The following is a 16,244-nucleotide window of genomic DNA, read 5'->3' as shown; positions in this document are numbered from 1 at the left end:
CTCTGCTGCTCGTTTATCGACACCTTCCCATTGCTGAGATGCCACAGAGGGAACCAAAACTGTTTTCCACCATGAACATGGGGTTTAGATAGCGACATGGCTCCTTACTTACTTACTCCCTACTAAATCTGTGCTTAAGTACAAAAGAAGGATTTAATAGAAACATACAAATATTCTTAACACAGTCCCTCTTCTCTTTTATCCTGTCATATTTTTCAACTGACTTCTCCAATTAAAATGTCAGAAGTGACTATTTAATTCTTTTATTAAAAATGAGCAGACCGATTTATTACTAAGAAACTAACTGATCCTGCTGCCTCCAATCCTCCTAAGTCTTATTTTTAAGAGCCGTTATGATTCATATTTTAAGCTTTTCATACAATGATAATAATGCTTCTTAGCTAAATTATCTAATCTTAAAAGCATCTAAGGTGACCAACATCTAATGCTTTCCCTTATAATTTGTAGACATAAGAGACACTAAAAAGTGCAAATTACTTCTTCCCTCTTACAGGTTTTTTTTCATTAATATACTTGCCACAAACTGTAAACCATGCATATTTTACCCACATATTTATCCAAAAGTCTATCCATACATTTGATTTCATATATTTTCCCAAAACAATTTTTTTTGTTCATTTACCAAAAATAGGATTTATTCACATATATACATGTATACTTTCCCTAGGAATTTTCATCAACACATTGACTAAGTATTTCAGCAGTCTTTTAGTAATTGCTGTAGGGCTTTTACCATTAATGTTTCTGTGGTGTCTGCACATCCTGAATTCTAAAAAACCTTGTAATGATTTAGCTTTTTCTGTCCAGTTTCTGTTGATTGTTATTGAGGGAAGATGAACTAGGGCAAGGTGAATTCTATGGTTTGATTTGAAGCCTGTGAGCTTTGTTATTCAAATCTTTTCTGGCATGGAGTTCTGCAGCCATGAGCGAGTTAAGAAGAAAAAAAGAAAGAAAAAGCTCTGTGACCTCTATTGACCTTTATTTTGAATTAGACAATTTCACTGAATCAGGAAGGGTAGTATGGGAAGCCCTAACTTAACTGTGGAATGGCATCAGTAAGGGTATGAGATGGTTAGAAACCCTGAGCAAAATGCTGAAACTCATTGGCCACTGCAGAACATAAACATGTTATTTATTCTCCCAGTTGTTTCCTCTGTGTGACAATTGGAAATCCTGTGAAATAACTACTGAATTCTCTTATTACAGTTACTGGAGTCTTTACCATCTGAACACATGAAATTATTTAAAAGGAGATTATACAAATAAAGAGCAATTCAGAGAATGATAGCTCAAAATCAGCTGTTTCTCTGGCTGTCTCTCCCCTGTCCATTCCCTCTTTGCCCCTGTAGACAATATTGTGAAGGCAAAATGGCCAAACTGCTGTTGTGGGAAACCGTGCAAGTGACAAAAGCTGACATACACATAAACCTACAAATTTCTGACATGCACCAGTCCTGGAAGATTTAAGAATGACAACAATTAAAAAGATTGTTCTAGACTGCCATTGTAAAACTATTGATGTCACACCTTCAGAAGAACTGAAGGACCTTTAAAGCAGCAATCTTTAGAGCACAGGTTACCAGGGTCCGGTCCTCACTTTTCAGCTGATACATAAAATAGGTCCAGCAGGAAACACCCAGCTAAATGCAGTCAATAGCCTTGCAGTTAAGTTACACAAAAGATCTGGGATGTGGCTGTTCAAAGTCACTGGACTAAATAAGGAAAACCATTTTCCTGCAGCTTGGGAATAGTTTTTTTCCCATTAAGATAGAATCTCCCATAAGAAGGTAAGAACCTGGTAAGAAACTCCATCCTAAAGTAGAGAAAACTTTGCTGAAGTTTAACCTGTATTGAAGAGACATGCTTTAAACAAATTGGTATCCTCTAGCTGTTTCAATGGAAAATTAAGGAATGGTTCTCTGAATTGTCAAAGGACTCTTCTGACTGATGCTGGCAGCCAGGAGAGTGGAGGGAGAAAGGGGTGGAAGCTGGCTCATGTGAAATTACAGCCAGAGGCACAGAATGGAACAAAAGAGTAGTTCACCTTGTGATTGTGACACTTCAAAATTTCTAAGGTTAATGCTTTCACTGCTTTATACTATTGCCATATTCCAGTCTAAAGGTTTAAAAATATGTGTAATCATTGCCAAGTCTAAATCTAAATTCCAGAAATACATTGAGTTGAAGCTGACTGCTGTTGTAATAGTTCTAAGCATTTTGAAGTGTTTTTTTCTCATAAGCAGCACTTCTTTCTTGCAAGGGTTACACTTGGTCTCATTGTTCAGCTAGTAATTGATCTCAGGCATTCGCAAAATTGGGAAATGGTCCCTCCTGACTCTTCGTTCTTAATTACAAATTAAGACATGACCCTTAATTGGACTACACGTGGAAGAGTTTCCCTGCCATTCTGGAGTTCGGAAGTGTCATTCACTGTCCTGCTGTAACCAGGAAGGCTGTCAGCACATCGTGGCCGATGTTACGAAGTGCTGTAGCTGTTGTCAATAAAAAAGCCTCATGGCCCGATCTGAGCACTGGTATTACACAAGCAGAAGCAGCATATTCTGGGTCCACGTTACCATAGTCGGCAGAAGTTTGTAGCGCAGCAGGGTATCTAGTGGTCTTAAAGGATTTTCTGACATTTATGAGTAGTATATCACTCCATGCTTATAGCTGCGGTAAAACAGCAGTGTAAACAGTGGAGAACAACTCTGTGAGATAATACCGTATTTCAGTCTCACCAGCAATTTCATATAATCAGTATAATTAGATTAGGATTGATTGTTGTGTAATGGGTTACAGTCAAGGGCTCTGGAGGTTGCTCTGACTGGAGTTTTGTCATTTCCCTTTTAAATTTGAACATAAATCCTGAGCACAAGTATACTATCTGTGATTTTTTTTAAAAAAATTAGGTTTAAAATAGGATATTTTTTCTCACAAGGTGCTCTTTCTTTCAGCAAGAATTTGACTGAAACAGACAATCTGCTTTTCTCTGCCACAGGAAAAGTTCTCAGAGAGTACAAAGAGAGAGAGACAGGAAGAGTTACTGCCTCTGGGAATTCAGGCCCTGAAAAATCACATGTCCATCCCAAATCTAATGGAAGCAGGATGATACCATCCCAGCAAATTCAAACTACTTTGCTTGTTTTAATAAAAACTAAATTAAGAATCCTGAGTTCATGTAGCAACTGTGTTATTTTCTTGATAAGATTTACTCACAGCATCATTTCTCCACCAGAGTTAGCTATTTGACTCAGTATTTTGACTAATTTAGTATTATCATAAAAAAATCTAAGATGTTCCTAGATATAATACTTTCTCAGGATGTGTTCATATCTTTATTTACCCAGCATCATGGAAATATATATATGGCATACATTCTAATTTTGTATTTTCAAACAACTCCTAAAGTAAAATATACTACACAGTAAATAAAATTGGTTTTGGCTGACTTGTCCCTATTTCCAGGACCCTGGGTGTACCTTAATCACCCTTCCCAGCCTCACCTGAGCTCCCTGGCCTCCGCCCCGCCGCCCGCTGCCCCCCCCCCCCCCCCCCCCCCATTCCGCTCCCGCAGCTCATTGGCCTGGGACCCTCTTTGAGTTTGCTCAGATGCTGGCCTGTTGCTTGAGCTCTGCTGTTGGTAGGTTTGTGTTCAGTTGAGTCTCTTTCTGCTCCTGAGGTGCCTTCTGGTTCTGCTTGTTATCTTGCATTGTCTGGGGCTTTTTTTTGGGGGGGTGGCAACATCTGTTGCTATTATCAGCTTTGCCCTGCTTGGCTGCTGCAGGACTTTACTCTGGTCAGTAAGGTCTGTGTCCCTCCTTGTGTGGTTATTGCCCCTGACTCCTCTGGAGTAGCCCTGCTTCTGCTGCTCTCTATGGCTGTATTTTAGGTGCATCTAAAGTAAAAATCTAAATAAGTCTACTGCAACCTTTGCTCATTCCAGCCTTTCACAAATAACGGTACCTCACAAAGAAAGTGTTATTCCCTATGAAATATTCAGAATGGTTTTACACTTACAAGCTAAATATACTGTATAAGGGTTTTCAGGCTTTGTTCAGTGTTGAAAACAAGCATCATTCATGTATTTCATGAAGTGAGCTGTTCATTGCTGCTCTGCAACTACACATAGATTAGAGCAGAAAGTTAGTATGTAACAGAGGCTACAAGCTCAGTGACAGACTGTGCCAGAATTCTTTAGATGGTGCAAATGTTTTTTTTTTTTTTCCTCAGATAGGCAGGATACATCCTGCTTTGGAGTTTTATGTCTCAGTTTTGCATGATACGTGTGAAAATGTCTTTTACACAGTCTAAACTGCATAAATGTTTGGGTTTGGAGCGTTATTGCAGGTCTGAAGGGAATCTCCAGGCTGCCTACTTACTGCATGGTGATTTGGTTTAGTCCACCAGAAGGTCTGTCACAACTGAACACCAAAGTCATCACTTTCTAAAGTTCCAAAACAATGTCTGGTCCTTGCACCAGCTTTGAACTATGCCTGAGCTGGTTGAGGGAGACCAGACTAAAATGACTTTTAGCTAAAACTCTTGAACTGCGTACATGGTATTCTCAGCACTGTCTACTGAATTTATTTTATTGTACTAAATTAGTAACTAATACAGCCTTAGCTTTTGTTATAGGCTGCACTGTTAACCTTACTGACAACACGGTAGTATTTAAACTCCTTCAGAGCTCACAGAAGAACAACACTGTTCTTGATTTTTGCCTAACTAGAAAACCTGCAATTGCCTTATACTGTGTCCCATGTTCTAATCTAAAGAATGCAGGAATAAAATGCCAGATGCAAGGGCATTTTTCTTACTGCAGAAGAGTAGGAAAAGGTCAGAGAACATGATTGCCACACACCCTTGATAGTAACAGTTAAAAAAAAATTGTAGCCTTAGAAATTGTGTATGGGTTTTTGGGAAAGATCATGTCTGTTTTCGAGGTTGTGACATTTTCTATACAAGTCCCAGATCTCTCTTTTGAATTTCTAACATCTCCAGCCCAGTGTCATGCAAGGTAAGCAGAAAGACTTCCATTACATACAAACTACTTTCAATTTTAAATTCTCTTTGTTTTTAACACTTGAGGAAATACGCACTTTAATTTCTTTTCAGATCTTCCCTTAAAAAAGGCTACTCAATATCAGGATTACTGAAGTGTTACCTGAGGATATATGGAGAGTGAAAGTAGAATAGTTTCTGAAGGCTGCCCAGCCTTGGAGTTTCATAGCCTGTGTAGTGCAAAGAAGAATTTTACAGGCAACACAGTTAGGGACATGGGTTTGTTTTGAGTCATTTAGTCTCACTGCAGGGCTTGGCTTTCAAGAAGGCATTTAGGACTGTGCGGACAGAAGTTCGGGGGGCTCTTTGGAAGAACCTAAGTAGAGTTTGCATTTCTGATTTTTATTATCCACATGTTTCAGTTGCCCCCAAGAACTTTGGCTAATCACATTGTATTATTGATTATAAAAGCCAGGAAAATCAAAACAGACTGTGTATTAGACTGCTTTGCAGAAACTGTGCTTTATATTTCTGAAACAGAAAAATCAACTGGATATACAAGAAAGAAATATTTCCGTGGAGATACAGATGGAAGTGGTTTTGTATAGAACATAGTCTGTCCTGTTTCATAGTTTTCAGATGTATAGGACTTGTAGCAATTCAGATATTGGAATAATTATGCAAATTAGATTAGCGAATGACATACGATAGAGAGCATAACTTTGTTCCATTTGCCAGTGTGTTATCTGTCTTCCAGGTGTGGAACAGATTCCATGTGAACAGTTAATGCTCTAGCTGTGGCAGCTCACTGTTATGATTAAGCCACATGTTCAGGGTGACATAGTAGTGTCAAGGTGACTTTTCTGGAGATTTATTGTTGCAACTGGCCTCCCAAAAGTCAGTAAGGTTTTTAAGGGGCTCTCCAGTTGTTTAAGACAGCAGATACAACTAGACTTCCTACTTTTCTTCCCACTTGTAATGTTAGGCTTCTCAATCTGTAAGTAGGAAAAACCTACGCTGTTATTCTCCTCTGGAGAGGTTTACTTGTGAGCCAACTTTACCCACTACAAATAAAGGCAGGTGAGGGGAACGATTTGATTCTAGCATCACTGGAAAAGATTTGCTACCATAGACAGCACTGTGAAGAATAATGGCGTTGCTGTGGTCTTGGTACTTCACTCTTGCTCTAGTATTTCCTTTCTAGTGTCTGCTAAGGTACCATCTAATCAGGCTTGTACCAGGGGATCCATCTGGAACAGAGAGAGAGATGAGGGTGTGTTGTAAGTGGCTAGGAGCTGCTGAGCAGCATTTCCCTGAACATCTGAATACAACTGCCATACCAGTACACGTGACAATAGGAAGGCACAATAAAGCAGGGTTGGGAGATGAAGAGTGGAACCTTTCACAACTTTATAAACAGACTAAACGATAGTAGCACAAGGAGGGCTGCTTGTGTTCCTACTTGGACAACAAACCGAGTGTAGAATTCCAGTGCATGTATGGTTTTCATTAAGCTTTGTGTAACTTTTCATAGTTGATTTTTATGAAAGCACCATGAGTTATTTATTAAGTAGCTCAAATTTGTGGATTATGTATTCAGGATATGTTTTTTTTTTACTTGTGCCTTAATGTTACAATTAAAAAAAAACAACAACAATTTGGTAACTGTGCTTTTTAGAAAGTTCATTATCAAGTGATGCTGTGTGGATTATTTCATGACTGTGTCATGGATTACCTCACAGTGGAAGTCAAAGCTGGGAGCTATGCTGTCATTGCATGGGACTTGATTCACCCACTGTATGTCTTACTCGTGCTTTTTTTTAACCTTATAAAACTTCCTAAGTATGGCAATTGTATAAAACCTCTAAACACTCTTTACAAAGGTGTGAGCAAGCAGGCTATTTAGTTTTTGTAGAAAACAGACAGGAAATTAAGTGCAATGAGTGGTACAAAAACTAGTGATTTCAAATTACTGGCAACAATGGAAGACAGACAGTGTAAAGTTCTTGGTGCATACAGCTTTTGCTGTGGCCTTTTCTTTCTAGTCTCAGCCCTACTTTCTCGAGGGGTAAAAGACTGAAAGCCACCCTGCTTTTCAGCTGAAGGGATCATAGGTCAGCAACTAGCCTTTGTTTTCAATAATTTGTAGGTAGAAAGGCTGGTCAGACAGTCTTCAAGATAAACTGCTATTCCCAATATGAAGCCTCAAGGACCTTGTAAAACCAGGCTTATAATTCCTTCCCTCTGAGCGTGTTGTTGGTTTTGGGGTGGTTTATTGTTTTGGTGGTTGGGGTTTGTTTAGGGTTTTTTTTGGGGGTGGGGTTGAGGTGGGGGTGGGGGAAGCACATTTATGATGTTTTCTTAGTCAGTTCCTAATACTGGGATACTGCCACAGCCAAGGTTCCTCAGAGCTCAGTATCTGTTCTTAAGATGTTTGCCATGGTTGGCTGTAGTAGATTGCTCTCTGCAAGGTTTTATGGTGTTCTGCTGTTTTGCATATTACCACAGTGGGCTGGCAAGCAGGGTTTTGAGGCTCATGGGGTGAAACTAATCCATGCTTTTGCACTCTTGCAGAAATCCTGGCAGGACTTTAGCCCATGAGGAGAGTTGGATAGAGGACAAGGGCTGGGAGGAGGTTAGAAATTGCATTTGAGACTCTGCTGGGAGTCTTAATACTGGTAATGTGTTCAGCATGATAAGTAGAAAAAATGCTTGTTTGGGAGAGCTGACAAGAGACCAGCAAGGTACGTTTTGGTGCTACAGATAGATGACTCCTTTCTGACACTTTTCTTGGCTGGACAGGCTTACCATACTATTTCAGAGCAAACACCACCAACAACTGCCAGAGCAGTAACGGAGCACTTCCTGTACTTAAAATTCAATTTTACATTCCCTACAGAAATCCACATGGTTTGCAGTGAAATAAATAGTTTAGCATGTTTGGTATTAGTATGTTTGGTATTAATATTATTAGCTCCTTGCTGTTTGTATGCATTTTTGTGCCAGAATAATTTTATATGAGAAAAATGTCTTGAAAGCTTTTGTACAGATGAAATGCAATACTTGGAAAAAGCCTCCAAAAGGCCTCATGTAGTGTTCTGTGCTGTATACTAATCCGTAATATGATGGAGTGATTCAAACTGACCTTCACAAAATGTTTAGCTTCTTGCTTATACACCCAGCAAACGCTTTCTGTGGTAGAATTTTCATTTGTAAATCCAGGATGCCAGAGGGAATAACGGATGGGAAAGAGAAGTACTTTGAGTGGCACACTCTGAAGCTAAACCAGCATGAGAAGATGGGATGGGATGGTGGCTGAGTCAGTCATTGAGCAAAATGTACTATTTAATTCTGAAGACTGTAGTGATGTTTTTTACGCTAGGCCTTCAGTATATTCACCACTTAATATATGAGTGAGTGGGTTTGACACTAAGAAGTCAGGATGGGGAGCTCAAAGATAAGGTGATAATTTGTGACAGGCTGAATGATGCTTTGGTTGGTTAGAAACAGATGAGATAGGACAGGACTAATTCTAAACAGAATTCTCTCTAGTCATTGCTTACATGTACCTGACTGGGGAAGAAAAACTCACAACTACCCAGTATGAGGTGATTGGGTTTTTTTAAGGTGCATATTGAGTCTGTACCATGAAGTGCAATGCTAATGGCATAACAGCAATGGCAGGTGTAATGAGTCACAAGATAAATGCTAACAAGCCAAGGTCTTAATTGCAGGACTGGATCTTTGGATGTGCATAGGAATTGACAGCTGGCAGATAAAAGGCCTGAGAGATTTGTTATTGGAGTCTACTTCAGCATGCTGCTTCTCCTTCAGGGCTCAGCCAATCTCTTGCATGATTTGAATCTAATGTGAGTCCTGTAAGTACAAAGGATGGTGGAGCTCAAATTGTGACACTAAATCACAGAAGCAAACTGCATGGTGTTATGAGAAGGAAAGTTGTGTGTTAAAGAAAAATAATGTATAGCTCTGAGACATCAATATGGAAGCTAGTGCTAACTTACTATACCATCAAATAACTACTTTCTAACAGAAGCATATGTGTAAAATCTTGCCAATTGCTGCAAACTAAGATTTGCATCACATGGATGCAGATAATTTCATTAAGTAATAACTGAGCTCAGTAGAATTAATTAGTTCCATTCCTCTACGTGGGCACACCCTGTAACAGCAGCAACTCTTGATTTTAACATCAGCAGTTCTCTTAAAAAATTTTATATATGATGCTTCCAGAATTTCTATATGGCATTTCTCTTGCATTTTTTCAATGTCAGGAAACTTTTGTTTTAGCATGCCTTCTCCTGTTCTTCTAGTAATCTGGTGTGTCATAATACATCTTGCCTGTTTATTTCTGAATTTCTTCTTACCTGCCCAAATTTCTGATTATTTTATCCCCCACTCTCATCTTTTGAAGCAAAGCATTTTTATATTGGTCCTTACTGCAAGCCAGCATTGCTATTTTTTGTTCAAGATTTGTTAGACTTTTTCTTCCTGTTTTTGAGAGAACGTTGGTTTTGGAAGGCTGGCATTTTAGGGTGTTTCTTAGTTTTGAAAAACATTTTTAAAGTATTTTTTTCTATCATCTGTAAGTTTTATATTTCATAGCATGGCAAATGTTCAAAGTAGGGGAAAAAATCATTGCTCTCAGTCATTGTTTCCTGTATTCCTCTAATGGTAGCTATACATAGTTATTTAGCAATGTGGTAATAGCTAGTGTAGATGTGCTGAGACAGGTTTAAATAAAGTCTGCTCAGATACTAGTAGAAATTCAGCTATAATGGTAGAGGCTACGCAAACTCACTAGGGGCTCTCAGTAAACATGCAGCAGCTGAATCCAGAGTTACTATAGCTATGCTGCTAGTATTTCAACCGGTTTATTGGTTTCCAGTTTGGACAGAACTTTGAGCACAGGCAGACAGATGTACCCTGAGCCAAATGAGTGCCTTGTTGACATGAGCAGGCTGAAGTAGAAGGCATGTAGGATCTGCAATGTCATTTTCTCAAGATGGTGGGATGGCAGAGGGTTGAGTCTGACAACTTTGTCTAGTTTAATGGTCCTACAAGTATAATCCTCAATACAAGATTGCAGAATTTGTCCCATAGTTGGATACAACAATTTAGTTACACATTTTTAGGAAGAGCCGAAATTACAGAGAGGTTTGGAAACAACAAGGCTTGTTTGCATCCCTATTAGCCTAATGGAAAATCTAATCTATAGAAATGTCATAAATGGTGGGGCTTATTTATAGATAAAAGTACTGTGTTTATTTTACCTTGTAGTTGAACAGTCATCCTCATCAGGCCATCTACTCCTATGCACACATGAAATAAAATCTCCTCAGGGGGGCACTATTGGTTTAAGCACAGTATAGACCAGGTACAGTTTCAGCTCGATTTTCCTGTGTAGTACATTAACAAAAAAGCTTAAGGAGCTCCTAGAATAACTTTTAAAGTCAAAGTTAAAAGAAGCTAAAAGAAGTGTTAAGGGTTAAGTGTAAAGGGTTTTCAATTTTATAAGTCTGGTATAAAGTAAATCTAGTTACATAATGTCTACAGCCAGAATTTTTACTTCCACTTAAAACAGGATTATACTAGGCTTATTATTTAGAAATTTGGTATTTACTTGTTTCATTTTTTTTCCTATTCCTTCAGCTACAAGTTTTTTTGGTGTAAAAGCAGAGGGGAAATCAAATGTTACTATATGCGACACTGGATTTCCTGCTGTTAGACACTAGGATATATAAATTGAGCAGACCCATATTGATGGTGAAAAATGTGATACAGGAAGAATTTATTTGGTAATTTAGAGGAAGCTTCCTGCTTGGTGTCTGTTTCCCAAACCCATGATAACTCAACTGCAATTTATTTCTAAACATGTATGCTGTTAAGCTGCTTTTACTACCTCTTGAACAGCTGGATTTCTCTGTTGCTACTGTTATTAAGCACTGGGATAATTATTAACTCTTCAAAGAGCAGACATATAAATATGATGTTATCTGTGATAATGATGTCATCATAAAACAAGCCAAGGAAAACTGGCAGTAAGGAATGAAAATAACACTAAACCCCTATTTTTACTATTTTTATAAATTGTCTTGCTGCAAAAGCATTCAGTAGGTAAAACTGAACTATGTCTTGGGCCTTAAGTGAGAAATTCCTTCAAAGAAACAAGCCCTGAATTCTTCACAAGAAGGATTAGCAGTTCCTAAATGCCTGACTAATTTCTTAAAACACAGTCCGTGTTGCAATGAAGGAAACTACAGTACTTCTCATACTTCACTGTTACATGCTTCCACTTAACTGCATCAAGACAAGACAGAAGCAGTAAGAGAAAGAACTATGCAGGGTAGAAGATCTGAGCTCAGAGCAGCACAGTTATGATGAAGTCAAGTCAACCCGAATAATTTGCTAGAGCGAATATGCACTCAGCGTAGAAGGATCAGCTCTGCAATGTTAAATAAAAATCCTCACAAGCTGGAGGCATGTCAGTCATCTTTTTAATGAAACTACGGATGGATTAGGTAAAGTATCAAGGGTTCAGGTGCTGATAATTTGAGTCAGAGGTTACTTGTAAGCTATTTCCTGTGCCCTCTGTAAGAACTGCTGCTTTTTCTGCCAGCTGCTCTCTGTTCTGCTGTGCTCCACATGCATCACTCCAGGATGAAAGCTTCAGCTCCAGCAGAGATCTCATCAGAGTCAGAAGACCTCTTGATACTTTGAGATAATGATGATTATTAGTGCCAACGCCCCTTTTGGGTGACTGTCAGCCTAAACTATAGCACGAAATTGGCTATCCTCGTTTGTTAATTAATTTTGTTTGTAAAATACTCCTCTGAGGGAGAGGGAATAAATGTTACCATTAAGGACTTAAATAGGCTTTCACATGAAATACCATAACCAGCTGCAGGTCAGCAACAAACCATTCTTTGTTAAGGTGTTTTCCTTTTACAGAGATACAGACTTAACAAGCTGAATAATCTCATCTTTTTAAGGTAGACTGTTAAGGTGGACTACTTCTATGATAAAAAATATCCTATAGGTCATAGTAGCAAAAAGTAATTGTAAGGAATACATTTAGAACCATTATTATTTTAGTATAGCATTTTCTGAAAAAACTTGTGAAATGGGTTACAATGTTTTTTCTATTTGATTAATATTTTATATGGGTTTTGACTTGTTATTAATATTTACAAGTAATAATATTAAGCAAAAATGCTTTCTGGCCCACACTAGAACTATCAACCTGGAATCAAGACAGATATACACAAAAACTGGAATTCTAATCTTACCCAGGTTATTAAAAAAACCAAAAAAACCCAAATAATTTTAGCAGATTACTTAATATATAAGCATTGAAAAATCAGTAGTATGTGAAATTGTTTCATAATAGATTAAGGAAAAAAATCTGACATCTCAGTATCAGCATGAGATTACAGGGGAAGATTACTCTTTTTGCCAAACAATCCTTTCACCTTTAAGCCACCAGCACACTAAATTACACCCTTAATTTAGATAATATCAGAAATTTTCTTACAGAGTAGTATGTAAAAATCATAAAGAACTTCAGTATTGTTTGTCCACCTTGGGAAAAAATATAGCATTTTATAGGTGTGTATATATAGCTGTCAAGAAGAATCCACCCAAGGAAGATATTAGACACTGGAAAGGAATATACAGGAAACAGCTGTTGGTGTGACAGTGCTTCAGAAAAGCCTAAACAAAATGACCAAATGTACCACTGTAGGTTTCAGCAGAAGAAAAACTAGCCGCCATAGAAAAATACTTGAACAAAAATTCTAAAAATGCGGTAGATTTGGGTTAAAAATGGTAAGGTAAAAATCAGAAAATAAGGGAAAGGGAAATAGCTAAGAAGTTCAGATTTGTTAACATGGGATAGCGGTCACTATTTTAATTGCTTCTACTTAACATCATTTTTCTATTTAGTATAATGGTAGTTATCACACTGTGATTATATAGATAAGAACCTCTGAGTTTCTTCTCAAGATTACTTCTAACAGACTATAGAAAATAACCTAGGTATTGTAACTATACACCATTAGCTCATTCACTAGACGTAACAGAAGTAAAGCTGATATGAACGTGCCAGTAATTGTGTGCTACTGAAAAGAGCTCTAGCATTTACTGTGGTTTACTTGGCTTCCCTACCCTCCAGTTCCAGGCTACTGGCCCCATTACCCCAGCATCGGAGCAGCCAGGTGACTACATGCTCATCTGGACAATAGCTGAAATCTTTTTGCATATCTTGAAGCTCACTCAGGGATAGGGATGGGGTGGCTATTGCCTTGTTTTATGAGTTCTGCCTCTTCCTCCTCCTCATGATGGCCCTGCTTTAGAGTAGCCTGCCTCATCCACTTCTTCCTCCTTCCCCTTCTTAGGAGTTTCCAAGAGATGGTTCCCAAAGTATGGAGATGACGGCAATGCTAAGTACAAATACCAGACCCATCTCATGGCCAGTAATTTTATCATATCATAAACCAGTGTTAAGCTGTACAGCAAAATGATAACCTTAATCCAGCCCCCAGAGGTGATAAATAGCACAACAGGGAACACGTACAGCAAGTAAGGTGTTACATAAAGCAGTTCTGAGAACAAGCACAATTCTGAGAGCAAATAAATCAACATTGTGACCAGCAACTACTAAACTAATATAATGAATGCTAGTAACAGATTTGTTTTAACATGCTCTGGTCAGATCTGTCATTATTTCAAACCTTTGTGCCCCATGTTGGGTGCCAAAAAGAGGGTCATGGTTTAACCTGGCAGGCAGCTAAATGCCACACAGCCACTCACGCATTCCCTTGCAGTGGGGTGGGGAAGAGAATCAGAAAACAGATAAAACTTGTGGGTTGAGATAAAGACAGTTTAATAGGGCAGAAAAGGAAGGGAAAATAATAATGATAAAAGAATATACAAAAGAAGCAATGCACAATGCAATTGCTCACCACCTGCTGACCAATGCCTAGCCAGTTCCCGAGCAGTTCATATACTGGGCATGACATCATATGGTATAGAATATCCCTTTGGCCAGTCTGGGTCAGCTGTGTCCCCTCCCAGCTTCTTATGCCCCCTAGCCTCCTTGCTGGTGAGGCAGTGTGAGAAGTTGAAAAGTCCTTGCCTTAGCGTAAGCACCACTCAGCAACAACTAAAACATCAGTGTATTACCAATGTTATTCTCCTCCTAAATCCAAAACACAGCACTGTACCAGCTACTAGGAAGAAAATTAACTCTATCCCAGCTGAAATCAGGACAAAATCTTTATGGCATATTTTCCAAAGATGAACAGAAGTAGGTAAAAATACCAATTTTGTGTTCATCTCCAATTTAATTGAATTCATGATTAAACTGGTATCACAGTGAATTGAACCATCTGGACATAATGCAAACAAAGGAGTCTTACAGTTAACAGTGGCCTCTGAAAGAGGTGTGAATGAGTAGGCTGTTCCGAGTTTTAGGTGGCTCATGATCCACACTCTTGCAAGAAGCTTAATCAGGAATGCTATCCAGTAAGTGTAATGACCGTTTTTTATCCAGCATTAGTTATTTTTTTGTGACCTTTAGGTTTTTTCTATAAATTAGTTCAAATATTTTAATATCAGTCTTTTTAATGTAATGATGTAAAAGAGTAACTTGTATTTTCTTGCTCTACAAGTTGTCAAAGGATTTTCCCAAAGGTAAAATAGGGATTCTTAAATGATTTTAATTGTTTCACTAGTATTTCATAGAAAGAAAAGCTGTTTTGAGACTTATATAATTTGACAAATAACCAGGGGTAAATTCAAACATGAAAATGAATAGATGATCCTGAGAGAAGGGAGCTCAGAAGAAAACATTTGAACTGAAATGATTCTACAATTATATTCTTAGTGCTGTATATTTTTCATTCTTCTTGTGAGCATTACAAAGTCCATGTACACAAACTGAAATTTCAAAACCAGAAATGTACTCCATCCAGCTCATTATTTACTGACCTTTGGGAAGATCCTAAACACCATCTCCAGCTGGTGAGGAATGCCTCTCTAATGAGACACGCTAACATCAAAGGTGATGCAGGGCTCTATGTGAAATGGAAGCTAATAACCTCTGCTGAGCTAATAAATAGGGGTTTCATGACAGCATTGCCCAAGCTACTGGGGTCAAGTGACATCAAGACTGCAAAAACGTGGATGAAAGTAGGGAGGCACCCGCAAGAGTCTGTGGCAAAGGATGGGGAGGCAATTACCCGTAATGTGGTGCTGTGTGAAGCAAAGCAAACAATGTCATAATAAAATGAAACTGAGGCAACTGGAGTTTGAAGAGGTAAGAAAGTCTTGTCACAAGGCATACAAAACCTCTTCCGTTTTGTTAAGCTGAATGGCGAGTGTGCTTTATACTAAAGGAAAACACTGGAGTAGAAAATCAGCTCAATGTTTCTGTATGTTACAGATCCAAGATGGCATAGTGCTGCTGATACAATTACAGTGCCTTGCTTTTCTAGCCACTGATCTGCATATACACAGCTAGCTGTAATTGCTAACAATTAGCAGACTGGGCTGCGCTTTGCTTCTTGTCAGAGGAAATGCATAGTGTGCCCTATAATTCATCTTTCTGACCCAGTTCATAGGAAACGCTGCTCATACTGGCAGGAACTTGTTTGACAGAAGGCATGTCAGCAAGAGCTTTTGCTCAGTCTCACTCCACTGGCCACAACAGCAGTTAGTACCAAAGCTATTGTCCTAAGTAAGTGCTGTCCTTGCTGTAACGTTTAACACTTGCTTTTCAAAGAAAACAATCTACTTTGCTTGTATGTAGCAAATAACAAAGGGAAGTTCATGGACAACATTATTAGACAGTCTTGTAGTTCACAGATAAAAGTTAGAAACGCAGATAAATGTTTTATTGACTAGGCAGGAAAAAGATCTGAATTGTAATACTAAGTTCAAAATATTTTTTTTTTGTAAGGCAGTATTTGTCTGATACTCTCTTAAGAGTCTGGGCCTATGCAAACATTTAGGAATGGCTATTAAATTCAAAAATAAAGATAAATACTTCGTTGGTTTTGATCACATCAGCTGACTTGCCACAGTAACATCCTTCCTGCCAGTCCAACTGATTGAAAAGGAACAAAAAGCTGTAAGCACCTCCTTCTTCAGCTCAATAGTAGTATTAAATATAACACTTTCCCCAACTGTTTCACAGTTTTAAG

The 16,244-nt window shown here is 38.4% G+C and overlaps 1 protein-coding gene across 1 annotated transcript in view; it reads right to left on the bottom strand.

Moving 5' to 3' along the window:
- The window catches only part of CFAP36 (cilia and flagella associated protein 36), a 46,584-nt gene that overhangs the window by 27,516 nt on the left and 2,824 nt on the right, over window positions 1-16,244 (bottom strand). The window contains exon 3 of the mRNA XM_080408094.1: window positions 10,314-10,439. Within this exon, the coding sequence (XP_080264220.1) occupies window positions 10,314-10,338 (25 nt within the window). The 5' untranslated portion in view covers window positions 10,339-10,439. The remainder of the gene's footprint in view (window positions 1-10,313; window positions 10,440-16,244) is intronic.

The sequence above is a fragment of the Falco punctatus genome (assembly GCF_963210335.1).
Source record: "Falco punctatus genome assembly, chromosome: 12".
NCBI classification, from domain to species: Eukaryota; Metazoa; Chordata; class Aves; order Falconiformes; family Falconidae; genus Falco; species Falco punctatus.
Note: the sequence above shows the minus strand (reverse complement) of the source record. Positions and strands in the feature narration are given on the sequence as shown.